Here is a 25,212-nt window from a genome sequence, read left to right on the forward strand (position 1 = left end):
ATGGTATGGGGGATGGTATTCCTACGATAGTGGACACGCTACCTGTCCCAATGTTGATGGGAATGAGATTTGAATGTACCATTGTGTGACTGTCAGTCTAGCACTCATCAGGTTCTAGGTCTGACGGAGACTGAACCAACGGTAACGTATTTCAAAAGCCGATGAAGGCCCGAGCATTATTTCTGTTTCTATTCTAGAGTTACTCTACTGCCTGTTGTAAGCATCCTTGTTTAATGAATTATAATGCATTGAAGATGTCCCAAGCATGCACGCATGAGCAACGGTATTACTTGCCCTTGTTCACGTTCACGTTCATGTGATAAGTAGTGGTGGAGTTTGTTCATTGTGTCTAAGTTGCCATTGTGTTCCACCATCTTGGAGGTCTCATTGACAACCCCGTAGACTTCAGAGATATTTGGGCTGGCTTATTACAGTACAGCGAAATCTGTAAACCCTTTTGATTGCCAGTGCCACCTAACGTTACTGCCCGCACGCGCAACCTATGATCACATCACACTTTGCACCTACAGTACTATGTAGAGTCGTACAGTAGTAGAGCTGGTGGAAACGCGCACCTCCCAAATATATTCTCTTTTCTCTCGGCCAAACTCTTACTGTACACTGCTGTCGGTGCAGGTACCCTTCCTCCAATACTGTATTCTTTCACAGCAGAGACTGTCCACCTGGGGCGACGGTTTCTCTTCTTTTCTTTTTGATTTTGGTTTTCGCCTCTTCCCCAAATTGATAACAAGGGAGCAATCTTACGAAAGGCACCGATCCCAAAACCGGACCCCGATCCCGTCATCAACCAGCCAGCCCAGCCAGCCCAGCCTAGTCCACTCGTCCACTCAATCACTCACTACCTTAGCCATCACAGTCGGGTGGTTTTTGAGGGAGCATAACCCCGCCTTGGATTGTTCTCGTTCTGCTCTGCCCGGGTCTGGTCCACCGTCCTGGCCCATCCGTTTTCTACTTGGAGAGAGACCTCAATCTTGCCGCATCCCACCACACACATTTGGCATACTGTAGCAACACATTTGGCTGTCTTGTCTCCCGTCTGCGGTTTTTAGTACTCTACTGAAGCGCTCCCTTCCGCACCACCCACCATTTTACCAAACATCCCGCGCGTTGGAAAATTTCGAACCTAGCAACTGAACCTGCACCTGCAACTGCAACTGCAAGCCTGACGACCAACCTCAACCTCAACCCCTCCTCACCTCCCCATTCCCAAGACGATCCCGCTGCCCACGCGCCGCGGTCTACAGTCTTGACACCATGGGTCAAACACTTTCGGAGCCTGTCGTCGACAAGGTAATTATTCATTCATGCTTTGCTACCATCTGCGATCCTGCCGCCTGCTTTTGATCAAGTCTGCCCGTCGACCGTCGTGGCATATGACATCAGTGAACCATGCCCCCATACGCGCAGCCTATTCTGCGGAAGAAAAATTACACATCGCCACAATTTCTCTGCCCGCAACCCATATACATCTATATACACTCATGAAGACTGACTGCTGACATGTCAATCTCTTTCTTTTTTAGGCGTCTGCCAAAGGCCAGGATGAACGCCTACTCTATGGTGTATCCGCCATGCAGGGATGGCGTATCAGCATGGAGGATGCCCACTGCACCATGTTAGACCTACTGAAGCCCGACAGCGACGACGCAAAGTCGCACCCCTCGAGACTATCCTTCTTCGGTGTCTTTGATGGACATGGAGGTGATAAAGTAGCGCAATATGCTGGCGAGCACATCGACGATATCCTGGTAAAACAGGATACTTTCAAGGCCGGCAACTACGAGCAGGCTCTCAAGGACTGCTTCTTAGCCACCGATCGGGCCATTTTGAGTGGTATGTCACAATGCCAGCAGTGCCAGCGTTATCGCAGAAGGACGGCGAGGCTAACACGATCGTAGACCCCAAGTACGAGGAGGAGGTATCAGGCTGTACCGCCTGTGTTGGTCTCATCACGGACGACAAGATCTACATTGTTCGTACCCGCCGCCGCCATTCGATATGAAATGGTTACTAAACAACAGCAGGCAAACGCTGGTGACTCGCGAAGTGTTTTGGGCGTCAAAGGCCGCGCTAAGCCCTTGTCATTTGACCACAAGCCACAGAATGAAGGTTGGTTTACTCGGATCTCTGGCACGCTGTCTGCCCTACTGACCCATATATCACCACAACAGGCGAGAAGGCACGTATAACTGCTGCCGGCGGATTTGTCGACTTTGGTCGTGTCAATGGCAACCTCGCCTTGTCGCGTGCCATTGGCGACTTCGAATTTAAGAAGAGCGCCGAGCTTGCCCCTGAGCAGCAAATTGTTACGGCTTACCCAGATGTCGTTGTGCATGAGCTGAGCGACGATGATGAGTTCTTGGTCATTGCATGTGACGGTAGGGATTGTTTTTGACCCCCAAATTTGAATGCTAGTTGACATGTTTCCAGGTATCTGGGATTGCCAGTCGTCCCAGGCTGTAGTCGAGTTTGTTCGCAGAGGCATCGCCGCGAAGCAGGAGTTGGAGAAGATCTGCGAGAACATGATGGACAACTGCCTAGCCTCCAACTCCGAGACGGGTGGTGTTGGTTGCGACAACATGACCATGATCGTCATTGGACTCCTCCGTGGAAAGAGCAAGGACGCTTGGTATGAAGAGGTCGCCAATCGCGTCTCCAAGGGTGACGGCCCTTGCGCCCCTCCGGAATACGGTATGCAATCTCAGAAGTCCGAGTCAACGGAGCAGAACTGACTGTGGGACTCAGCCGAATTCCGGGGTCCGGGCGTCCACCACAACTTTGACGACAGCGACAGTGGCTATGATGTGGATATGGATAAGCAATCGAAGCCTTTTGGTATTGGTGGGTACAAGGGTCGTATCATCTTCCTTGGCGATGGCACTGAGGTCCTGACAGACTCGGACGACACGGAGATGTTCGACAACGCTGAGGAGGACAAGGATCTCGCTAGCCAAGTCTCCAAGTCATCAGCAGGAGATGAAGGCGAGAACAGCGCCGGCCCTCCCCCAAGAGCACCCTCTCCCCCGCCCCGAGAGAAGAAGTCGAATACCGCCACCGAGTCGAAAACGGATGCTACAAGCAATGATACCCCCAAGGAAGAGACAGCCAAGACCGAGACCAAGGAGGAGTCGAAGACGGAAGAGAAGACCGAGTCAAAGGAGTAGCCGGAGAGACTGGAACTATGTTTACTACAGCAGCGAGTTCCGCATTGAACATTTTGGTTTCCATTCATGCATGGAATGACATTGATCTGTTTTATCCCATATCCCTACTAGGAAGCAACTAGACGCGGTCAAGGTGTGACTTTGCAGTGGACATTCTGACTCGTTTGTTAGAGAAGAGCGTGTACGGCACGGTTGAAAGACCAAGACTTGATTTCAAGCATGCGGGGATCGCATGAGATTGGGGCATGACAGGCGAGGACTCAGGACGGCTGCTGCTATTATGATACTTAAGAGACTTCGTATTGACGACTGAACGAACGAGGTTGAAGGGCTCAATTGAAAAGAACCGTGGCCGAATGTGATAGCGGACCAGCGCCGGATCCTGTTTCCAGATCGGGGGTAGAAGCACATGATTTCGATGGAATTGCAATATTTCCTATGACACACCCAGTGGCAGCACTATTTGAAGGCAAATTACGGCCCAGCCTACACATGCGGTGGCATTGATGTGAAACGTGTATCATCTTCTGTATATCATGCTGTGAACATTACCTCGGTTGTTTTATGTCCAGCATATTTCCTCGACGACGATGCTCATTGTGAAATCGCATTCTGTCCGGGCATCGAAGTAAGGACAATCAGCTGGCAGCAGCTGCATGCCGTCATAGTCGGGGCTAATCCACCGATTTCGCCGACGTCCCTTACTGCGACACGCCGTTGTTGGAAATTTTTGGGGACATGCCCGTTAAGCACCATTGTAAATCGCGACCAAAGCCAATATCGGCCACTTTTACTTAGAGGCCTCTAAACTTCCTCAAGAAATGCTTTATTCATAGCTCATGTCCCTGGGAGTCAAAACTGTATGGAGAGCTCATGCCTGTGCCTCAGCCGCCAGTGGGCTCTCCCTGAGTCCCAGGGATCTTCCTCGAATTCTCCCCCTCAACCCAAGAACCCGGCAAATGCGATGGGAATCAACTCAAGCCACTAAGTCGACTCGGTCGAACAGTCCAGTCGAGACGAGCGAAACGACCAAGGCTGACGAGCTTATCGAGCCGCCCAGTATCGTTCGCAAAGTTCCCCCCAAGCCAGTCGAACTGCCTGCAATACCCGAGGAACCAAGCGACGTCACGGTCATCAATGCCTCGCCTTCTGCAGTACGGCGCTCGGTCTTGCGGAGCGTCGTGAAGCAAAGGGCAAGCACCGATAGCATGAACCCCGTACTTGTTAAGCCGGTGCAGTGGTATCCCAGCAAGCATGAGGTTGTGAGGAGTGTTCGAAAGAGTTATCGCAGCAAAGCGATACAGGATCTCTGGGCATATGCACGGGAGAGAGAAGAAAAGCTTGGTGTCGATTGGCGAAGCGTCGTGAGCTTTTTGTCGAAGGTCACTCCCAAGTTTGGGTCTATTTTCGATTTCAAGGTCACAGTTGGTAAAGGAGCTGCGCACGAGGTACGGAAACTATTGCCACGAGGACCTACTGCCGAACCTGGACAGTTGCAACAAAGCACACGAGCTCTCGTCCGTGTCGATCATGTGGACAACTCTGAAGGAACCCTGCATTTGACCTTGACCGGCTCGGCACATTCCGTTCGTATGGCTTTGCTAGACTTACTCAAGACGTCAGGTCATATCATGGCTGTCAGAGTTTTGGACAGTGACTCCCAAGGCATGCTTCGCGACCTATGGCAGCAGCAGCGGAATGATCTAAATTCTGTGAAACTGTTGCCACTGGGGGAGACCAGTTCCGGGGATTTTCCTATTAAACACACGGCTACGAAGGAGACACAATCTGACGATCGTGTTCTTACCCTGACAAGAGAACAAACACCCTCGGTCTTTCAACTCCAAAATCGAAGGCAATATAGATTGACTCGAAGGGCCGACCAAATCCCTAGACCTACTATTTGGACACGGGCTTCGGTCGAGGCCTACATAGCACTTCTCGTGTACGGGGTGGTACCATCCGACTTGAAGGCCTCGTTGTATAAGGATCATTCCGACCATCAGCATATCGTTGTGTCATCGCTAATGGACATCTTCAATGATGAACAAGCTCGAAAATCTCTGACTCCGAACGGTTTGGCCATGGCATTGGCATACATCCAGGACAGGAAGCTCGCTTTCAGACCAGCCGCGCGAGCCATCTTCAACCAAGCTGAAATCCACAACTTGCCCTTGGATACGAGAATTTGTAACCTTTTCCTGAGAGGCTCTGCAATATCAGGGGATCTGGATGGCTTTGATGCCATGTTGAAAATGATGGCGAGGAAGAATCTCCATGCTGATAGCGAATCATGGATCTCATTGTTAACGCTTGTGGAAGAGATCGATGCAAAACGTTACATACTAGGCAAGATGCGCAAGAAAGGACTAGATCGAATCCAGTCAGCAGTTGTCAAGGCAGGTCGACATATGGCCCCTTTCGAACTTGAGAATTTCATCAAGCAAACACGACCGATGAAGGAATTTGTCGAACACCAAGACGACCTTCATGGGATGATGTGGCTTAACCAGCCTACGCTGAACAGGCTCGTGGATATGCTGGGTAGACATGGCAAGCACGGCATGATTGACGAGCTGCTAAATCTGGTTCACGACTCCCGACGTACAGTGCCCAATGCCATCACCTTGAATGCCATCATCACCCACAACAGAAGCACTCGGCAAATTTTGGAGACAATCCGGATGTTTCAGACTAGATGGCCTGCAGCAACTATTTTCGACGAAGATACCTACGATATGCTCTTTCGAATTGCGTGGAAGACCAGGAGCCCTAACATGATTAGTGTGATTTGGCATTACGCCAGCTTCGATAGACAGGCCAGCTCCAAGATGAAACATGATATACACAAATTTCTGAGGCAAGACAAAGATCTGGGTCGCATGTCGATGCTCAAGATGTGGGAAGGCCCGATCGTTGGGGAAGCTGCGCTCACTCTACTGCGCTCGCAGCACACAAATACTCTGGGGGCAACTATCGCCAGATGGCATGGAGCCAAAGCTCATCTCTTCAAGCCGACTCATTCTTTCGGTGCTAAGCTTGTCGAGGCATACGAGACAGACCGAAAGCTACACGCGAAGATCAAGGAAGGCGACCCGATGACAGCGTCTATGAGGGAGCAGCTGATGGTAGATATCCCACTGAGGCGTCGGGAGTATAGACGGCTATCGCTGGTGGCCCCGGCGACGAAAAGGACGCCAGAACCAAGTGGTGGTTCCTCTAGAGAAAACAAAGAAAGTAAATTGTATCTCGTATAGACGGCACGCCCTCGGTTATGAAGGGCTCGTCTTTTGTAAACTAAGGATTGCATTACATAAAGGCATTGGAGGTTGCATTGGCATAAATATTTTTAAGGCACTGGCGTTTGTGTAGATGTAACATAGCCGACAAACATATACCCATGTCATTTATTAAATTGAACTACTTTCCCGTGAGGCGTCAAATGTTTCCATGCTCAGCTCGAAAAACGGTCGCAGAATTGCTCAAGGCCATGCTGAGTGCTGCTTGGAGTCTCGACGCTATGTTATCAAGCGCGCGGCAATCTGATAAGCTTATCGTCGATAGATACCGTCTGCCCCACTATAAACTTTCTGTCAACCTTCAACACCAAAAACTCCAACTCGTAGCGGGACTCTCTGCCCCTCTTATTCTTCCTCAATACTTACCGAATAACGACACGAACACGACCGCGGTTCCGTTCTTTTCCCTCGACCCTAATACGAACGACTGGTTCTCCCTCTGAGAGCTTGGTCTTCCAATAAAGAGAGCTGCAAAAAGTCAACATGGGCAAGGCAAACAAAACCACGAAGCATGGTGGCGCATCAAGCACACCATATGAGCGGCCAGGCAAGGGCGGCAAGGCCAAAGCCGGGAACAACATCTTCAAGTTCAACACATCATCCTACGGACAGCACATGTACGAATGCTTCCACCCGTCGGATTTCGTATGACATGGCAGACCGTATATTGACACGAGTAAACAACCAGCCTGAAAAATCCGGGTGTAGCCGAGGCGATCGTGCAGGTACGCAATCCCGGGAGGCCACCTCGAGCCGCCTGACCAGAGCGATGCTGACCTCTGGCGTTACAACAGAAAGCGAACTTGAAGCCCACAGATACCGTGCTTGAAATCGGTCCGGGTACTGGCAATCTTACTGTCAAAATTCTTGAAAAGGCCAAGAAAGTGATTGCCGTTGAGGTTGATCCCCGTATGGCGGCCGAGGTGACAAAACGTGAGATTTCTCCAAAGTCATTCTATGTCCTTTGAAACATGTCACCAGAACATACGTCGGCCGCAGTGCTCCTTGTTGCTCCCTCCCACTACAACTCTTGTTGCTTACGAGACGCGCCAAACAATCCCAAAGATGTAATTACTGATGCCGAATGTTTAGGTGTCCAGGGTACACCCGAGCAACGAAAACTTGAGGTACTTATGGGCGACGTCATCAAACTGCCCAACGACAAACTGCCGGCATTTGATGTGTGCATCAGCAATACACCATATCGTCAGTCAACTCCGGGTGAACCAGGACTGCAATCAGAAGGCTAAATGGTGTTATAGAAATCTCAAGCCCTCTCGTCTTCAAACTGCTTAGTCTTCCCAACCCACCGAGGACCAGCGTTTTAATGTTCCAAAGAGAGTTCGCTCTGAGACTGACAGGTTAGTACCAACGTCCACGAAATTCCATGTTGCAATCTTGTGATTAACACGGTATTTAGCGAAGCCCGGCGACCCGTTGTATTGCAGACTTTCGGTCAACGCACAGTGTAAGCCAACATACATTTGCGTGCTCATTCTTGGCATTGTTGAGGAAACGCTGCCTGTTGGTGAGATTAAGGAAAACGCTAACCTATCTTCTGCAACCAGTCTGGGCTCGGATAACACATATATTGAAGGTTGGCAAGAAGAACTTTAACCCACCGCCCCAAGGTATGTTAGATCATGATCACCAGACTATAGAAATTACTAACCCACTACAAGTTGAATCATCTGTTGTCAAGATCGAACCCAAGACTGGCCACGATCGTCCAAATGTGTCTTTTGAAGAATGGGATGTGCGTCGGTTCCAAAACCGCCGAGAAACTTTCGACGAGCTAACGTCAGTCACCAGGGAATGCTTCGTGTATGCTTCAATAGACGCAACAAGACGCTCAGAAGCAGTTGGTTAGGAACGAAGGAAGTCCTAGCCATGATCGAACGTAACTACCGACTCTTTTGTTCGATGAACGACATTCCGCTCGAAGAAGGCACCATCGAAGGCGTCGATGATGAGGACATGGACCTTGACGAGAACGTAGAACCTAGCGCAGGCGACGAAGATGTCGAGGCCTTCGGAAGCATGGACATGGACGGTGCCGCCGGCGAAGAGGATACGCTATCTTTCTTCCAAGAGCTGAAGCAGGCATCGAGCTCAATGCCGAAAACCCTGTCGAAAAGGCCCAGAAGCAAAGTCAACGCTCTCATCCGCGAGAAGATCCGAAAGGTTTTGGAGGATGATACGAACCTGGCAGATCAGCGTTCAGGCAAGGTAAGCAAAGCAATACCCGAATTTAATTGCCACCTTTTCCAGCATGCCTACGGAGGCTCAACGTTGTCTATCAAAGGCAACTGAACTCCTGACGGCTGTCTCACTATAGTCCAGAAGGCCTACCAAACTATTCAAGACGCAACTGCTGACTCTTAACCTCGTTAGTGTGACGAAAACGATTTCCTGAGATTGCTACATGCTTTCAACCAGGAAAACATCCACTTCTCTTAACCTGTGGACGGGGACAGCGTTTCATTTTCCAGAAGGCGTTCCAAGGTCAGAGGGAGGACAAAAGAGAAAAGGAGCAACTGGAGTTTTGGAGTTCACATCACATTTACAACAAAAGATTTTGCTCGGCGGGGGTATATAGATCGTTGTTGATACCAAGTCATTATTAGACACAATTCCTGAACCCATTACTAAACAAGATGAACGCCGTATTCGTCATCATTCCGTGATCATAGTACTACACATGTCGTTGTCTTTCATATTGACATAAGACACCTTTCTTCCTTATTTGCCGCCAAACCAGCTCGAGATGCCGCTCTTCGCCTTGGCGGCCTCAGCCTCGACCTTGTGGTCGAACTGGTCCACCTTCTTCAGTGTGCTGGCCTTGACGTCCTTTGCGTATGCCTCGGCGTCGGCCTTGGCCTTGGCGAACTCGGCTTCTGTCTTTGCGACCTGCAGCGTGTGTGTCAGATCAAATACATCCCGGCGAGAGCTGAAGTTGGGGAGGTCGAATGAATCAAACTTACAGCACTGTCGACCTTGGCGCCGGCCTCAGAGGCGTACTGCTCAGCTCGCTTCTGGGCTTCCTGGCCGCGACCCGGGAGCTCGCCCCTGATCTTGCTGGAAGCCTTGTGCGCATCGGCTACAAACGGAACATGTTAGTTGTTGATATTCTTCCGAGCGTCAAGTCGTTTTGTTCGGATCCCTGTCCCGAGAGGATTGCAAAACTACCCATCGCCGGGCTCATCCATTGACTGTAGCAAATGCGGGCAATGGTAACTTACCTTCAGCTGCCTTCTGGGCGGCCTTGGGGTTACCGCCAGCACTGTAAAGGTAGTATCCGACACCACCGGCGGCAGTGAGACCGAGGACGAGGGGAGCTCTGGATCGAGACATTGTGTGTGATGTGTATGCTGGATGGACGTTTGATTGTGGTAAGACTTGGAGTCTATGGGTTGGTTCGCGATGGAGCTTGGAAGGGGAAGCTATGTGGTTTTTTTTGTTTTGGGCTGTGCGAGGTAATCGAATGAGGTCACGCCAGAGGAAGTCCTGAGGGGGGGAGGGGGAGCACGGATTAAATAAGGTGTCGTTGCATTTTGTTTCCTGTCACGTAACCCAGCCAAGTAATAATAAAAGCCATGCCCAGCCCGCTCTCTTTTCCCTACCTGTGACAGCGAGAAGCTTCCCTCGTCCCTCCCGATCCAATCCACGGCTTCTGGTTGGCTGACACGGAGCGAATTGACGTATGCATGGACAGGCTCGACGTTCAGAAAGCTTTCTCGCGAAAAGCACACGGCAATCGAGAGATACATGACGTATGTGCTGGATAATGCGGGGAAAGGAGGTACCCTCCGCCCCAGTCTTTCCAAGATGGGGGGAGCTTGGGCTCGCTACAGTTACACGGAGGCCAACAGGCAGAGAGGGACTGAAAGCACTGTCACGACTGCAGCGTTCTAGCCCCTATGGCTCCAGTGGACCCATCCGTGGCTCCTAGCGCCCGAAGATGCCTGATCCTTGATGGGAAATCATTTCCAGCTGCACGCCGACACATGAAAAAGCCGTGGTAGGTATTGCATCATTGGGGGGGTCCATTGCTGTGTGTAAGCTCGATTCTTTTTCTGTTACGGAGCAGTTTACCGTGGTGCAACCAGTAACGCGCCCTTGAGAAATGGATGCTGATGCTGATGGCTGCACATAGAACATCAACACATAGTTGGATCTCAAAGACAACTACGCGGCAAAGACGCACTGGAGTTCATTCCCTCAACACTCCAACTCTGAATATATTTATACCTGCATACGGCAGTTTGGACAGTGGTTTTATCATGCGGGCTGGTTTCCCAAGCTCGTCCAACTTGACCGGACCGGAAGAGAACCCAAACCCAGATTGAACCAACTCCAGGGCGCGCCAAGCTTACGGCTGGGAGATGACGAAGGCGGCTAAAGAAGGGATAGCTCCCTTCGCAGAGCGTCATAAACTTGATAGTGCACCTGCCTTGAGAATTTAGCGTGCGGCTGGCGGTCCATGCAAACCACACTATCGTATTGGGTTGACCTGCCAAATTTCACTATGCAATGCATTCTGAATACTTTATTCCAGTGCTCGTCGCAGAAGAAGATTCCGAGCTAGTAGTTAGCACAGGTAGACGGGGTTCGCAAGTGTCTTGTTGCTCCGCTGTGCAAGTTCTAACTTTCTGGCTCCTCCGATCTATGGCCCGCGTCTAAGCTCCCGATCGCCTACACGGCCGAGACGTATGTAGACGCAGTATGCTGAGGACGGTGACAATACCATAAGGATCCCCGGACAATCGAACCATGCCCAATCGCCGCTCCTCACGACGCGTGCCCCCTCTGAAAGAATCTGATATCGACCATGAGATAAATCTCGTCGACCGCTCGGCCGCGAAACAGGTCGGTCGAGCACCATCTCCGACCCCGGAGGGCGACGATGGCGATGGCAATACTATCCTGGACCAGCCCGCTCTGGCGTCTTCCGACAGTCAGGCCCCTCTCAGAGACGGCGCCGCGCCAATCGGGAGGATCGAAGAGGAACAAGACCAGCCTCGGAACGGGCACGCCTCACATGAGGAGGAACGTCACGGGAGCACGGTCGACAGACCTCGTACTCCCACCGTTCAGCCCAGCACGCCCGCCGCCGAGGAACCTGGCCCGTCCGACTCTGCAGAACAACAACAACAACCACCACCGCAGAATGGGGTTCACATCTCACGGGTTTCCTCGTTGAAGCAGGTGAAGAAACACCCGCGCCGCCCCAAATCGCCCGAGACAGCCATCGACATCTTGTATGAAAACGAGCGCGGGGGCTTCCTTTGCGGTATCCCCCTATTCTCAGGCGCGGCTTTGGGAAATCTCGACCCGCCGCCCTGGACAAACGCGATACATAGACCATCGCCGACTGACATCAGGACGGCTCAGGTGCCGGACCCAAGTTGGGAGTGGTCATGGCCAAGCTGGCGTGTCAACCATGATGATGAGATCGACGCCGACCACGACGGCTGGGAATACAGCTTCATGTTCAGCAAGAAGTTCAGCTGGCATGGGCCGAAATGGTACAACAGCTTCGTCAGACGCAGGGCTTGGACTAGGCAACGGATAAAGAAAGGCATCGGATATCAGGCAAACGACCCGCATCTCTTAAACCCTGAGTACTTCACTGTCGGCTCACCTACAGCCAAGATGCATTCCAGGCAGGGCAGTAGCGTGGGAGATGTAGCGAGTAAACACACCAGCTTACTTGAGCCCGAGGATGATGGACTGGAGCAGAAGATCGAGATACAAGACATCGACACACTCATGGGCATGCTCAGGAAGTCGAGGATCGACCGCGAGAAACTCGACGCCGTGCAGAACTATATCGAGCACAGCACGGATAACTTGCTCCACCTGCAGGACCACATGCACGAGATCATGTCCATCTTCATGTTCCAGGCGAGTAGGAGACTCCTGCTGACGAGGCTGATGGAGGTCCACGACGGCCATGCGTACCAGAAGCAGAAGATGTCCGCCTCGTCTGCGGACAATCCCAACCCAGAGCCCAAACCGCCGACAATGCGCATCAAGACGCTGGAGGCATCTGAAGGCGATGACGAGTCGGCCAAGAAGCCTCACCCGAGCATACCCCGGGAGCCGGAGACAGAGGAGGAGCGCAGGAAGCTAGGAGAGACGGCCGAGAACCTGGCCGCCGCCATCAAGCACGCAGACGAGGAGGTGCGCCGGCTCGAGTATTGGAGCGATGTCAAAGGCATGGCCGAAGGCGGCGAGGCGGCGGGTGCCGTGGACGACGATAAAGGCTGGAAGGAGGGCTGGAGCGGCATCGACAGGAGTGGTGGGATAGGGGCCAACAAGGAGGAGCTGCCGCCATCATGACCCGGCTTTTCTTATACGCGAGAAGAAAAAAAGACCCCCCCTTTTGCATAACCACTGATATAGGCATACTACAATGGGGCGTTCATTTTTATCTTAATTTTTTGTATTCCCCAAGTCGCTGCAACAACATACGGGATTATACCTACAGGTCACATGAGGAAAATTATGGAAGTGCCCGTCCAAAGATTTGAAGCCTCTTCTTCTTTCTTTTCTCTTCTTTTGTTGGATGGTAAGGTGGCGGTGCGTATTATATTACTCTTAATGCGGGTTTTTGGGGAGTCAAGGAGTATAGAATACATCATCGCATGACGAAGCGTTTTTGATTTCAGCATTCACATACACACATATATTACATATTACCATTTACCACGTGATCTCGTTTCTCCAACACACGTGTTTGTGAACATTTAACAAGTCTACACGTTTCGGAGGGGGGCGGCTCATCAAAATGCCTTTGTTCGTCATGCGCGACAGACTTTTCGTCTGGCTCAAGTCTTGGTATATTTACACTATTTCTGATAGGAAGCCTCTTAGTCGCTCTTCTCCTCCTCGGCTACGTAGTGCAGGTACGCGCCCAAAAGCTTGATGCCCTCGATGTAGTTCCTCTTGTCGAGCTTCTCGTTGATCGAGTGCGCACCGTCGGTCGAGCTGCCCATGGGGAGGAGCAGGACGTTCTTGCCGGTGGCCTGCTCGAAGGTCAAGGTGACGGGGATGGAGCCGCCCTCGCGCGTGAAGTCGGGCTGGACACCGAAGACGCGCTCGACGGCCTTACTGGCGGAGCGGAAGTTCCAGTGGTTGGGGCTGGCGACCCACCACTTTCCGGTGTGCTGGGCGTAGACCTTGAGGGTGTTCTTGGAGCCCAGCTTGGCGAAGACGTCCTTGACATACTTGTAGACGGCCTCGTTGGTCTGCTCGATCTCCATGTTGGGCACGGTACGGATGGAGAACTTGCCGATCACCTTGGCGGGGATGACGGTCTTGGCTCCGGGGGCAGAGAAGGCACCCTCGACACCATGCACGGACAGCGAAGGGTATCGCCACCTGCCCATGAGGGTGGACTTCTTGTCCTCGAAGATTGTCGTCTTGGAGCCGAGGGACTCGTGCAGGTTTTCCATGGTGAAGCTGATGTTGTCGTACAAGCTCTCCTCCTCCGATGTCACGGGGGCAACCTGGTCCATGATGCCAGGAATCTGGATCTTGCCGTTCGTGTCCACCAAGCTACCAAGGACTCTGACCAGATCGGTCATGGGTTCTTGTGCCGTGCCACCGAAGACGCCGGAGTGCAGATCGGCACCAGGACCCGAGATCTCGACGCTGTAGTAGTTGCATCCTCTCAGTCCGTACGTCAAGCACGGCTTCTCTGTGCCCAGCCAGTAGTTGTCCGAGATGCAGACTGCCTCGGCGTCCTTGAAGTAGTTCTTGCCCTCCTGCACGATGAGCTCCTCCAGACCCTCGGAGCCGTACTCCTCCATACCCTCGAAGCACATGAGCAGGTTGACGGGGAAGTCAACGCCGGCCTTCTGGTGGGCCTCGATGGCGTTCAACCAGCCCAGAACGGGGCCCTTGTCGTCAGTGCTTCCGCGCCCGAACATGCGCCCATCCTCGCCGACGGTCAGGGTGAAGGGCTCGGTTGCCCAGCCGTCGCTCTTCTCGGCAGGCTGGACGTCGTAGTGCCCATATACCAGGATGGTCCTCTTGCTCTTATCGTCGCCGTATCTGGCGAGGACGACGGGGGGCAGGTCCAGTTCGGGGTTGTCGGGCTGCTTTCCGAGGGGTCGCAACTCGACGCTGGCGCCAAGGGTCTTCAGCTGATCGGCCAGCCACTCGCCCATACGGACGACGTCGGGACGGCGGGCAGCATCGGAGGAGATGGAGGGGATGGCGACGGCCTCGGCGAGACGGTCGATGAAGTGACCGGAGAGCTTGTCGACCTCGGCGAAGTAGCCGTCGAGTTGAGGCGCCATGTTGAGCTTGCGGGCCTGGTGGGCTTTGACGGCGGGCGTGAGATAGGTTCTGGCGTGTTGTGTTGAGGCCCGAGTTGGTCGAGTCTGGAGATGGCGAGGGGAAGAAGAGATGGGAGAGTATGATCTCCTAGAGGCTGTGCGGAAGGAAGCAGTGGGGACTATAAGAGGGAACGAAGGCTTGGATGATATTATCGAGAGCTGGCGATTTGATAATCGCGTGAGCAGGGTGCGGGGCATCTGAAGGGAAGGGAAGGGGTCACCTCAGGGATGGAGGGGCCGAGGGGTAGAGGGGCAGAGGGGGGGTTTCGCGAATTGGAGAGCTTCTATTTGAGGGTTAAGGCGATGCCAGGGCCTCCGTACAGCGTGTTACAGGCCCGTAGAAAGTTGTGCTTTACAAGAGAAATACTGCAGGAATAGCGGCTATCCGAGGCACTGAGCTGCTAAAGCCTCTACTATAGACGGACTAGCGCTTGCCGTATGGGGAAGCTCAGAAGGCATCTCTTGACAGCCTCTGCCGGCTACCAAAGAGCCAAGCCTGAGCGTTTACGAAACGGTATGCAGGCTTACGAGCTGGACTTACTAACCTGTGTAGATCTTCTGCCCCAAGGCGACTGACTACCAAGCCGCGGCCCGTCTCTTGATCTGATCTGATCTGTTGCGCCTCGGGCAAGGACAAGACTGCAAAGTTGCGGCGATAGCTTATCAGCTTATCGGTGGCTCATGGCTGCATTTTCAGCCACAGATGCTCCACTGTATTTCCCTTTCCATTGCGGAGTCCTGACAGCAACTACTAGGTTAAAGTAACTTAAGTAGTGCCCACGGTCGGTAGGTAGGCAGCCAGATGCATCAAGCCCATCAGATCCAGAGCTTCAAAAGTTCAAGCTCGACGTAGACGACGCTTCATTTCTGTCGCTGCACATTCTCGCGAGGCCCCTCACAGCCTGCGCATCTGTCTCGTTATCGTAAGCTAGCGGCCCATAGCAGCAGCAACACCAACAACAACAAGCGCAAAGTACAGGCGCGTGCTCGCTTGCGTCAGGAGAGCTGCCGGGGAGAGCTGTCAGAGAAGCTCGCAACATCTCACAGCAGTCGCAAACCACCCCTGGGATAGTCGCGCAGAGTGCGCAGGCAGCTAGACAACATGACCACCCGACGCGATTTCCTGAGCATGCCCGCGCCCGAGAACTACGTGGCTGGTCTCGGACGTGGTGCCACTGGCTTCACGACACGATCGGATTTGGGGCCCGCCCGCGAAGGCCCTTCCGAGGATCAGATCAAGGAGGCCCTCGCCAAGAGGGCTGCCGCCCTGGGCTTTGGCGATGCCGCCGGCGGAAAGAAGGACGACGACGACAACGACGGCGCCCAGGAGAGATACCAAGATCCCGACAACGAAGTGGGGCTGTTCGCTGGTGGCGTCTACGACAAGGACGACGACGAGGCCGATCGCATTTACCGTGAGGTAGACGAGAAGATGGACAGAAGACGAAAGATTAGAAGGTTGGTCCCCCTCCCCTTTTCTCCTTACCCTCAGCCCTCAACCCTTAACCCTCAACCCCCTGTCCCATTGTCTTCCAACAACTGGTTCACCATTTATCCCAAGATAGATGAACAGATTACCGACCATATCTCGAACAGGGAGGCACGCGAGAAAGCAGAACAAGAAGAATACGAACGCAACAACCCCAAGATCCAGCAGCAGTTTGTCGACCTGAAGCGCGCCCTCGGTGCCGTTACCGATGAGGAGTGGGCCAGCTTGCCTGAGGTTGGCGATCTCACCGGCAAGAACAGACGAGCTCGAGAGGCCCGAAGACAACGCTTCTATGCTGTGCCCGACAGCGTATTAGCAGCAGCTAGCAACGCCGGAGAACTAGGAACAACGGTCGCCGACGGCGCCGAGACCTCGACGAAGGATGGCCAGGACGGCACCATGACCGATTTTGCCAAGATTGGAGAAGCAAGAGACAAGGTGCTGCAAGTTCGTCTTGACCAAGCCTCACAGTCAGGAAGCTCGACGAGTATCGATCCGAAGGGATATCTTACCAGTCTCGCCAAGTCGTCTTTGCCCGAGGGAGCACCGCAAGTCAGTGATGTCAATCGTGTACGAGAGCTCTTGGACTCGGTTATCAAAACGAACCCTACGAATGGCCCAGGGTGGATCGCTGCTGCGCGTTTGGAGGAGCTGGCCGGCAAGATCGTTGCGGCGCGTAATCTGATCGCCCGGGGGTGCCAGCAATGTCCAAAGAACGAGGATGTCTGGCTTGAGAGTATCCGTCTGAACGACAAGCACAATGCCAAAATCATCGCTGCCCAGGCTATCCAGAAGAACAACCGTTCCGTGAGGCTATGGGTAGAAGCTATGAAGTTGGAGACTGACGCAAGGAGCAAAAAGCGAGTAATTCGCCATGCGCTAGATCACATTCCCGAATCAGAGGCTCTATGGAAAGAAGCCGTGAACCTGGAGGAGGACGAAGAAGATGCCCGTCTCTTGCTTGCTAAGGCTACTGAGCTGATACCTCTATCCGTCGACCTGTGGCTAGCGCTCGCGAGACTAGAAACTCCCGAAAACGCCCAAAAGGTCCTGAACAAGGCTCGAAAGAGCTGCCCAACATCACACGAAATCTGGATCGCAGCTGCTAGGCTGCAAGAGCAATTGGGCAATGCGCACAAGCTGAACGTCATGAAGCGTGCCGTCCAGATCTTGGCCAAGGAATCAGCCATGCCGAAACGCGAGGAATGGATCACCGAGGCCGAGAAATGTGAGCAAGAAGGTGCCGTCATTACCTGTGGTCTCATCGTACAAGAGACACTCGGTTGGAGCCTGGACGAAGATGACGATAGAAAAGACACCTGGATGGAAGATGCACGCAGCAGCATTAATAGAGGCATGTATGTGACCGCCCGTGCGATATATGCCTACGCACTGCGAATCTTCCCGACGAGCAAGACCCTTTGGCTTGCTGCGGCTGACCTGGAGCGTAACCACGGCACCAAGGATGAGTTGTGGCAAGTCCTGGAGAAGGCCGTCAATGCTTGTCCACGCTCAGAAGTCCTATGGATGATGCTCGCCAAGGAGAAATGGCAAGCTGGCGAAATCGACAACGCCCGTCGTGTCCTTGGTCGTGCATTCAAGCAAAACCCAAACAACGAGGACATCTGGCTTGCAGCTGTAAAGCTCGAAGCAGAGAACGGCCAGGTGGACCAAGCACGTAAACTACTCGAGACTGCTCGAAGCGAAGCTCCTACCGACCGTGTTTGGATGAAGTCAGCCTCGTTCGAGAGAACGCTTGGCAATACAGACGTTGCGCTAGACCTCGTGAACCAGGCCCTGCAGCATTTCCCGGCTTTCCCCAAGCTCTGGATGATGAAGGGCCAGATCTACGACTCGGAGCTCGACAAACCTTTACAAGCACGCGAGGCTTATGCGACAGGTGTGAAGGCGTGTCCCCAATCCGTGCCGCTATGGTTGTTATACTCCAGACTCGAGGAGAAGCTTGGCCAACTTCCTAAAGCCCGTTCCGTCCTCGACCGCGCGAGGTTGGCAGTTCCCAAGAACGCGGAGCTTTGGTGTGAATCCGTCCGCATCGAGCGACGCGCCGGCAACGTCAAGCAAGCCGAGACACTCATGGAACGCGCTCTTCGCGACGTGCCCAAGTCGGCCCAAGGCCCGCTGTGGTCTGAGAAGATCTGGCACCTGACTGCCCGCCCGCAAAGGAAACCTCGTGCCCTCGAAGCTATCAAGGAGGTCGACAACGACCCAACGCTCCTCGTGGCGGTGGCGCGCATCTTCTGGGGCGAGCGCAGGCTTGACAAGGCGCAAAACTGGTTCGAGAAGGCACTCGTCCGCGACCCGGACTTGGGCGACACGTGGGCGTGGTACTACAAGTTCCTGGTGGAGCACGGCACGCAGGAGAAGAGAGACGAGGTCGTGTCCAAGTGTATCAGTGTCGAGCCGAGGTATGGCGAGACTTGGACCAGGATTGCGAAGGACCCCAAGAACGTTGGCAAGGGTGCTGAGGAGGTGTTGAAAACGGTTGCTACCGAATTGCGGTAGTGCCATCAGGGAAAAAACATAGCATAGGGTATTAGAGAAATACATCAAATGCTTGAGATGATGGTTAAACCTAAGCTCGGGCGTCTAGCGTAGTGCCTCCTCGTGCGGGCAACTAAACATCAACGACTTTACCCAAGCTAGAAAGAAAAAAAAGAAAAAAAGAAACAAAAAATCACGAACAATATTCTGCTTCATTTCAAATTCTCAGGGTTATCACAGCATAGCAGACATCCTCACAGGCGTTTATTTTCACGATTTTCTTATATTGGTTCTCATTATTATGCATTCTTTTTAAAACTTGGCTATGCACTTTTTCGAAACTCCATTTCCCCTGTCTCCTATCCATTTCCCTATGCAAATGCAAGTTCGGCTGTTCACATCCGAGTCTGCGTCGTGAAATAATAACCCCGTAACCTTTCATAAGTCTAATTCTTCTCTTGGACGCTTCAACTCCGCCTACTCATATCATCGCAGCAAGTCTCCAAAGTAACATTTGACCGTCTCCATTTGATTAGAGGGTTGAAGATGTGTATCGCTGTAATGGGGGTGGGGGAACGTCGTTTCGTAATCAATAATATGTTGAATGATGAATGATGAATGATGATGGTTGATGGTGGAGGCCGTGGGGTCCAAATTTCCATGCGAGAATCCTGTATCCCAAAAAAATAAATATATTTAACAAGATCGTCTTTCTTGCGCCGCGCCAAACTGATTTACCGCTGCCAGAATTTTGGTGTTCGCAATGCTGGGTTTCGCACACGAAAAGGGGGGGGAGGGGGGGGGGGGGGGGGGGGGGGGGGGGATGCGATGCAATGAATATCATCCGTCTCTTTTTCTCTTTCCATGCAATACCAGAAACAAATGCTTGCTGTGATCCAAACGCCAAAGCTCCAGAAAATGCCATGCTTTACTCGCTCAATATTTAATCAAGAAGAAAAGGTCGTTATGGATTGAAAATCCACAAAAGAAATGAAGCGGCGGGTCAGAGTCACCCGCCAGACTACAGGATCCCGACTTCGAAGTCGGTCCCATTTGGTTTCCTCAAAACCGGATCGCTAGCCGAATTTGGTTTGACAGTGGCCTTGCCTGAGATCGAGACGCTCTTGACTTTTTGACTCAGTGGCAACGTGTACTTGAGTACACCCTTCAGGATCAGAGTAAACTCGTCTTCCAGTATACGTTCCCAACGTTCAGATCCGCCATCTGTACCGTTGCCGGGGCGGACCAGACGTAGCTCGCTAGAAGACATGGAGTTGCCAGACTGGAAGAAGGAGCCCTCGAAGCTCAAAGGGCTGTCAAGTTCCATGATATTTCCAAGCCGCATATTTGGAGATTTCCCGTCCTCGGGGAAGTCGCCCGGTGGGTCACTTGGTGGATCATCCAGGATTTCTACATCTTGAGGGTGTCGCCACCATTCCGAATCAGTACCTGCATGTGGTGATTTCGCGAAAACCTCAAGATCCGCTGCATCCACCGACACAACAACTATGTTGGGATTATGTGCCTTGACCACAATGTCCATCATTAATTCCTGCTCGCTTGCAAGCACATTACCAATGCTGACGAGTTCGATATCTGTCAGGGGTTGGGACGTGGCAAACATGAAGCCGACTGCACCCATAATGACCAGCAACAACATGATGGTGAGTACTAAACAACTCGCGAAACGATTTAAGAACGATGGCCGAGAACGATAACGACCAGCCTCTATGTCACTGTGACTTCTGACCATGGTGCGTCTGCTCCGATTCGACCTGACGGATTGGTTGCCATTTAACTGAAGTAGAGGGGTACGTTCATCGTCGGCTCCAGCTGTGGCCGAATCATCTAGGTCATAGCCACCGACCATGGCCATTTGACGTTTGCTGTTCTGGAGCCCACCGCGGCCATGGGCGAATCGAGGACTAGGAGGATTAGATGGATGTCTTGGTTGGTTGGTAGAGAGCTTCGACCGTGCGGCATTAGGAAATGGTGACTCGTTATCGAAAAGAGAGAGGTGGGTGCTGCTGCCATTACGGCCCCAGCGGTTGCCGTGATGGTGGTGTCTGCCGGTGCCGCGTGCTGAGCCGGCATTGCTACGCCCCCCAGTACCTTTGCCGTCGTCGTCACCGGTCAGGGTGTCCGCTCCGCTGCTATTGTAGGTGTTGACGAACTTCATGCTCTTCTTGATAGCAGGGTTGACAGGGCCGCTATCTAGCATGGTGTGTATCGGGCGTAATCCACCGCGGTCGGCTTGACTAACCATGGAAGTCGCACTTGGTGTACGGGAGTGATAACGGCGTGGCCTGTCGGGGGCGTCCGGTGGGTTAGAGTCATAGACAAAGGTTTCATCAGAGTCGGAGGAGTTGTTCTCCTCGACTGCGCTGGCAACTTTGGCCTCGAAAATGTCTGCCTTGGATGATGCTGGACGAGGGCCTCCGATTAGTAAATTGGTCACATGAGCAGTCAAACTTGGAGTGCGCGATCCCTTCCTTGAAGGAGATCGCAAATACATGGGTTCTTCAACGTTCGGCCCTTGGCCGTGCTTCGGTTGTTTCGGCGAACGACAAGGAATCGATGAAGACATCGACCTGATCGAGCGCTGATGCCGAAGCTGTGCTGACGTTGGTCTTGCTGCAAGAAGAGTCGGGGTCTCACCAGTGCCAGAAGCTACCGACGCTGCTTTCCTCGTCGGTTTCTTCTTATCCTTCCGTGGCCGTATCGTCTCTGTGCTGGGCTTGGCCTTCAAACTGCCGTTGACTGCCTGGATCGCTGAGTTTAACCCCAATGCTAGGCGTGGGCCTGAGCTGACTTCCTCCTCTTCGACCATGATGTGTTTCGACATGTCGCTCGGCGGCGCCTTACCGCCAAACCGCAGAGCCGAGCTCGATTGTCTGGTATGCAATAGCGGTGAGGGGGCTGCGGCGCTGGATCTTCTCGTACTTATTTTTACGCTTCCGCTGTCGCTGCCACTTTCGCTGTTACTGCCGGACTGGTTTTTGAGCGTCTTGTTGACTGCATCGTCTGGTCTGAACATGCGTCCTTGTCCTTCAGCCATGCTAGCTTGAGACAGCTTCTCGACAGCCATGTCCAAATCCGGCCCAGGAGTGTTGGGCTGGCTGACCTCCTGCACAGTTTCCAGTTGCGAAGAACCTCCACTTGGTCCTCTGACCGGTGTTCTCACACCGGGTTCGAGGTTCGCAGCATCATCTCCTTCTGTGTCCGAGGGAGCCTGCGATGAGGGCTCCGACGGCAGCGGATGCGGTGAAGGGGTTGCCCTTTGTACGTTTATCAAAGGCGGCTCGCGCTCGCTCTTGCCAGATGACAGCGGAATAGCTGGCCTATTCAGGGCTGGTGGTGGAGATTTCAGTCGGGGCGACACAGGCCACTTAGGTGTATCCCTCGACCTTTCGGCGGCAACAGAAGGCTTCTGTGGCTGTGGCGCGCGTTGTCCGGGCTCTTTCCCCGATGGCGGTGGTAAGGTGGGAGTGTTGGTGGCTGATATTTGTTGTCGTGGTGCGGATGTCGGTGGGAGATGAGACCTCGACCTCGAAGGGCTAGGGTCCTGGACGCTCGTATTGCTATTTTTCCTCGATCTCGTTGTTGATGAGCGGCTTGTTCTTCCGGTCTTGGGATAGGACGTTCTCGTTGGGGAAGGTTCCCTCGACGCAAAGGGCGAAGCCACCAGTGAAGTCGTCGTTGACGTCCACCGCGATGGCTGTGTGTCGATGTTTGCGCTTGAGGTTGCGGATGTCTCTTGGTCGACCGAGTTCAAGCTCGAGATGCTGGCATCTAAGCCAGAGCTGCTCTGGTGAGGCAGCGTTCCGGACCTCTCCATATCGAACGAGGCGACGTCCAGCTTCGTTGTGGTAAGGGATGTAACAGTTGGGTCACCTTTCGAGGGTGCGCATACCACGTGTTTCCAGAAGAGATTTTAGCTTGGACAGTTGTCGATTGTTTGATATCGTCTGATCATGTTGGGTCGACGGTGATGCTGATGCATTCGAATGGAGAACCGAACCACGGGGCTCTAGAGGCGTGTATATGGCTGGTGGTGAAGCATGTATTCCGCCAACTTCAAGCTTTGTCCTTTCCACTAGTCGTCACACGGCTGTCCTGTTTTCAATTTCTCTGCATGCGCCCGGAACCTTAAAGTAGCTTTCGACCAAGTAGTAGCAGCAAGAGTAACCAAAGAAGACCTGTGTCCGGGAGAGATGAAGGTGGCTGCGTTCGGGGGTGCAGAAGAAGAAGAATGGGAGAAGAAAAAGAAAAGCCAATTGTCAGTATGGGCAATGTTGGGGAGTTGGCGCGCGCAGATGCAAGTCCAGGTGCAGGTGCAAGCTGCTTTGTTAGGCTTGTAAGCGTGTCGTCGTCTGGTTGACTGGTGGATGACGTCCAGTGTGGAGTTTTTTTTTCCCTTTCGTAGTGCTGTGTTATGTTGTGGTGTCGTGTTGAGTCCGGGTATCGATGTCGGGTCACTGTAGGTATGGTCTGTAAAATGCAGTGGTTGAGGTAAGTGCCCGCGTAGTAATGCTCGAGTGCCGTGGCAGCGCTGTGCAGTGCGGCACTCCAAATACAAGTAGCAAGTATTGATCTCTAATAAGGTCGGGTAGGCTACCGGTATGGTACTACAATATGGTACTGCACTACTGGGCAGAGTACGGATCCGTGGGTGGTTGCAGTGGTTGGAGGGAAGCGCAAGCAAGCAGTTTATGCCCACATGTGCTATGTACGTCAGTCGACTAGCTGCAGCCGAGGGAGAAGTATTGTAGATCCGCGACCCGACGGGGTTCGAAAAGTGCTGAAAGTGCTGCAATATGGAAGGACCAGCCGATCGTCAGGAAATCGAGAGAAAACGACAACGATATGGGACTCGTACGGAGTAATTGACTTTGACTTGATCCGTCCGGGGGGGGGCTATGATGTATTTAGGTAAATTTAGTCCCGAGACGCAACTAGGAAATCGCTGTTGTCATTCAAGGGTGGCTAAAATGAATACCACAGATGAAAATAGGCCAGGTAGGTTCGTTCAGGTTCAGGTCCAGGTTCAGGTCCAGCTCTACGGCTCTTGAGAGCGAAAGTCCGACGGTCATTCAGCCACCGTCAAAGATGTTAGTGGGACGGGACGTGGACCATTAGACAGGGTATAGTATGAGTCTATGTCTGTGAGTCGTACTCCGTAAACTTGTCAGGGTTCCTCGGCCGTCGACGTTTCTGGAATCACTGCACTTTTCCACCTCTGGTTTCTCCATGTATTCGTACTTTGTTGCGAGAGTCTCCGATTGACAGCATCACATCCTCTCCAAAGCCACCGTCCACTCCAACGGTACGTTTGACAGTTTGTGGTACATGTGGTATGGCAAGTTGGCTGTGGGCTCGCTGCGCACTTTGCTTTGTGAGCGCCTTTTGTTGTGGCTATTGAAAGCCCGCCAGCTCCCCTGTCAGCCTATGTATGTTCCTGTTGTGCAATAAGCACTGGCTTATGCAAGATCATTGAAGAAGCCAGGAAGCCTCATGCAGTAATCGTAGCATTTTACGGTTCGACCTATTAATGGCCCACTCTTACAGATTTGGGGCAGTTGATCGCTGAGCTGGCAGTCCTTCATCATTTTACGAGCCCTGATGGTATGTATGTAAGTGCTTATTTCTCTTGGTCTAACCCAAAAGTGACTCGTACATTCCACTGACTGGGCCCCTCACTGCAAGTGGTTGCTCAGCACACCAGATTCGCACGGGTTCGACTCCTTTGAAAAATGTCTCGTGAATGCGCCTTTATTGAACACTGATCTCATCGTTTCCGCTTTTTAAAATCAAGACAGCTCTTCTGCCCAAACAAATCAAGGCGGATGTGCCTTTTTCTTCAAGGTTGTTCCTGTCAGAAACTGTTCTAGACCATAATACATGTTAGTGCCTATAGGGAGGTCTAACCAGATATAATAGATGCACTTGATAGCCGGGCAACTATCGCGGAGAACTCCACGATGAGATCGGTTATCTCCCTGACTGTACAGTATTCACAATCAGAACAAAAGTACGTAGATCCATCCCATCTGGATCGCCGTGCAGTTCGTGATCATTCAACTATGAACTTCTTTCTAATTGCTCCTTATTGCAATATCGACTTTGACTTCTTGGTAAACTTGGCCATCACCGAAAACCAGAACGTTTGTTCAGCTAAGCAGTATCTCTCGTAGTCTCATTCCAATAGTTCGCAATCCACGAATTCCACTTGCAAGTGAATCACACAACTCTAGCCCTTCAGTATCATGGTCAGAATTATGCCTATCGCTTAAATTCTCTCGTTTGCTTCGTGCGTTTGTGTTACCAGCCGGATCTCCCCTTTCCCCTCTTTCGAACTACGGCCAGGCTCTTACTGATTCCACCTTGTT

General features: G+C 52.6%; 8 protein-coding genes across 8 annotated transcripts; 5 read left to right on the top strand and 3 right to left on the bottom strand.

Moving 5' to 3' along the window:
• Positions 1–1,275: 1,275 nt before the first annotated feature.
• On the top strand, positions 1,276–3,185 carry BKA67DRAFT_515619 (phosphatase 2C-domain-containing protein; the record flags this gene model as incomplete). Its single annotated transcript, XM_046097743.1, has 7 exons — positions 1,276–1,311; positions 1,545–1,854; positions 1,920–1,993; positions 2,046–2,130; positions 2,193–2,399; positions 2,452–2,712; positions 2,767–3,185. The coding sequence occupies 7 exons, from the start codon at positions 1,276–1,278 to the stop codon at positions 3,183–3,185; spliced, it is 1,392 nt and encodes a 463-aa protein (XP_045959842.1).
• A 749-nt stretch (positions 3,186–3,934) lies between these two features.
• Positions 3,935–6,810, top strand: BKA67DRAFT_561129 (uncharacterized protein). The gene has a single exon (XM_046102507.1). It carries the CDS (start codon positions 4,025–4,027, stop codon positions 6,440–6,442), a length of 2,418 nt encoding a protein of 805 aa, XP_045959843.1. The 5' UTR covers positions 3,935–4,024; the 3' UTR covers positions 6,443–6,810.
• BKA67DRAFT_561134 (S-adenosyl-L-methionine-dependent methyltransferase) lies at positions 6,811–9,111 on the top strand. The gene is made up of 10 exons (XM_046102508.1): positions 6,811–7,101; positions 7,173–7,209; positions 7,279–7,417; positions 7,577–7,690; positions 7,747–7,845; positions 7,905–7,952; positions 8,053–8,115; positions 8,167–8,240; positions 8,297–8,713; positions 8,879–9,111. Exons 1-10 carry the CDS (start codon positions 6,968–6,970, stop codon positions 8,942–8,944), a joined length of 1,191 nt encoding a protein of 396 aa, XP_045959844.1. The 5' UTR covers positions 6,811–6,967; the 3' UTR covers positions 8,945–9,111.
• BKA67DRAFT_242376 (uncharacterized protein) lies at positions 9,012–10,135 on the bottom strand. The gene is made up of 3 exons (XM_046095690.1): positions 9,727–10,135; positions 9,469–9,584; positions 9,012–9,394 (listed from the first exon to the last, which is right to left on the bottom strand). Exons 1-3 carry the CDS (start codon positions 9,836–9,838, stop codon positions 9,227–9,229), a joined length of 396 nt encoding a protein of 131 aa, XP_045959845.1. The 5' UTR covers positions 9,839–10,135; the 3' UTR covers positions 9,012–9,226.
• An 823-nt stretch (positions 10,136–10,958) lies between these two features.
• Positions 10,959–13,199, top strand: BKA67DRAFT_561157 (uncharacterized protein). Its single transcript, XM_046102509.1, has one exon. It carries the CDS (start codon positions 11,258–11,260, stop codon positions 12,827–12,829), a length of 1,572 nt encoding a protein of 523 aa, XP_045959846.1. The 5' UTR covers positions 10,959–11,257; the 3' UTR covers positions 12,830–13,199.
• A 160-nt stretch (positions 13,200–13,359) lies between these two features.
• On the bottom strand, positions 13,360–14,793 carry BKA67DRAFT_534499 (uncharacterized protein; the record flags this gene model as incomplete). The annotated part of the gene is made up of 1 exon (XM_046099868.1): positions 13,360–14,793. The coding sequence occupies one exon, from the start codon at positions 14,791–14,793 to the stop codon at positions 13,360–13,362; it is 1,434 nt and encodes a 477-aa protein (XP_045959847.1).
• Positions 14,794–15,934: 1,141 nt separating this feature from the next.
• On the top strand, positions 15,935–18,844 carry BKA67DRAFT_516466 (putative Pre-mRNA-splicing factor prp1; the record flags this gene model as incomplete). Its single annotated transcript, XM_046097813.1, has 2 exons — positions 15,935–16,290; positions 16,429–18,844. 2 exons carry the CDS (start codon positions 15,935–15,937, stop codon positions 18,842–18,844), a joined length of 2,772 nt encoding a protein of 923 aa, XP_045959848.1.
• A 1,000-nt stretch (positions 18,845–19,844) lies between these two features.
• On the bottom strand, positions 19,845–22,661 carry BKA67DRAFT_516486 (vacuolar segregation subunit 7-domain-containing protein; the record flags this gene model as incomplete). The annotated part of the gene is made up of 1 exon (XM_046097814.1): positions 19,845–22,661. One exon carries the CDS (start codon positions 22,659–22,661, stop codon positions 19,845–19,847), a length of 2,817 nt encoding a protein of 938 aa, XP_045959849.1.
• Positions 22,662–25,212: the final 2,551 nt, after the last annotated feature.

This window comes from Truncatella angustata (genome assembly GCF_020726525.1).
Source record: "Truncatella angustata strain MPI-SDFR-AT-0073 chromosome Unknown BKA67scaffold_3, whole genome shotgun sequence".
In the NCBI taxonomy this organism is placed as follows: Eukaryota; Fungi; Ascomycota; class Sordariomycetes; order Amphisphaeriales; family Sporocadaceae; genus Truncatella; species Truncatella angustata.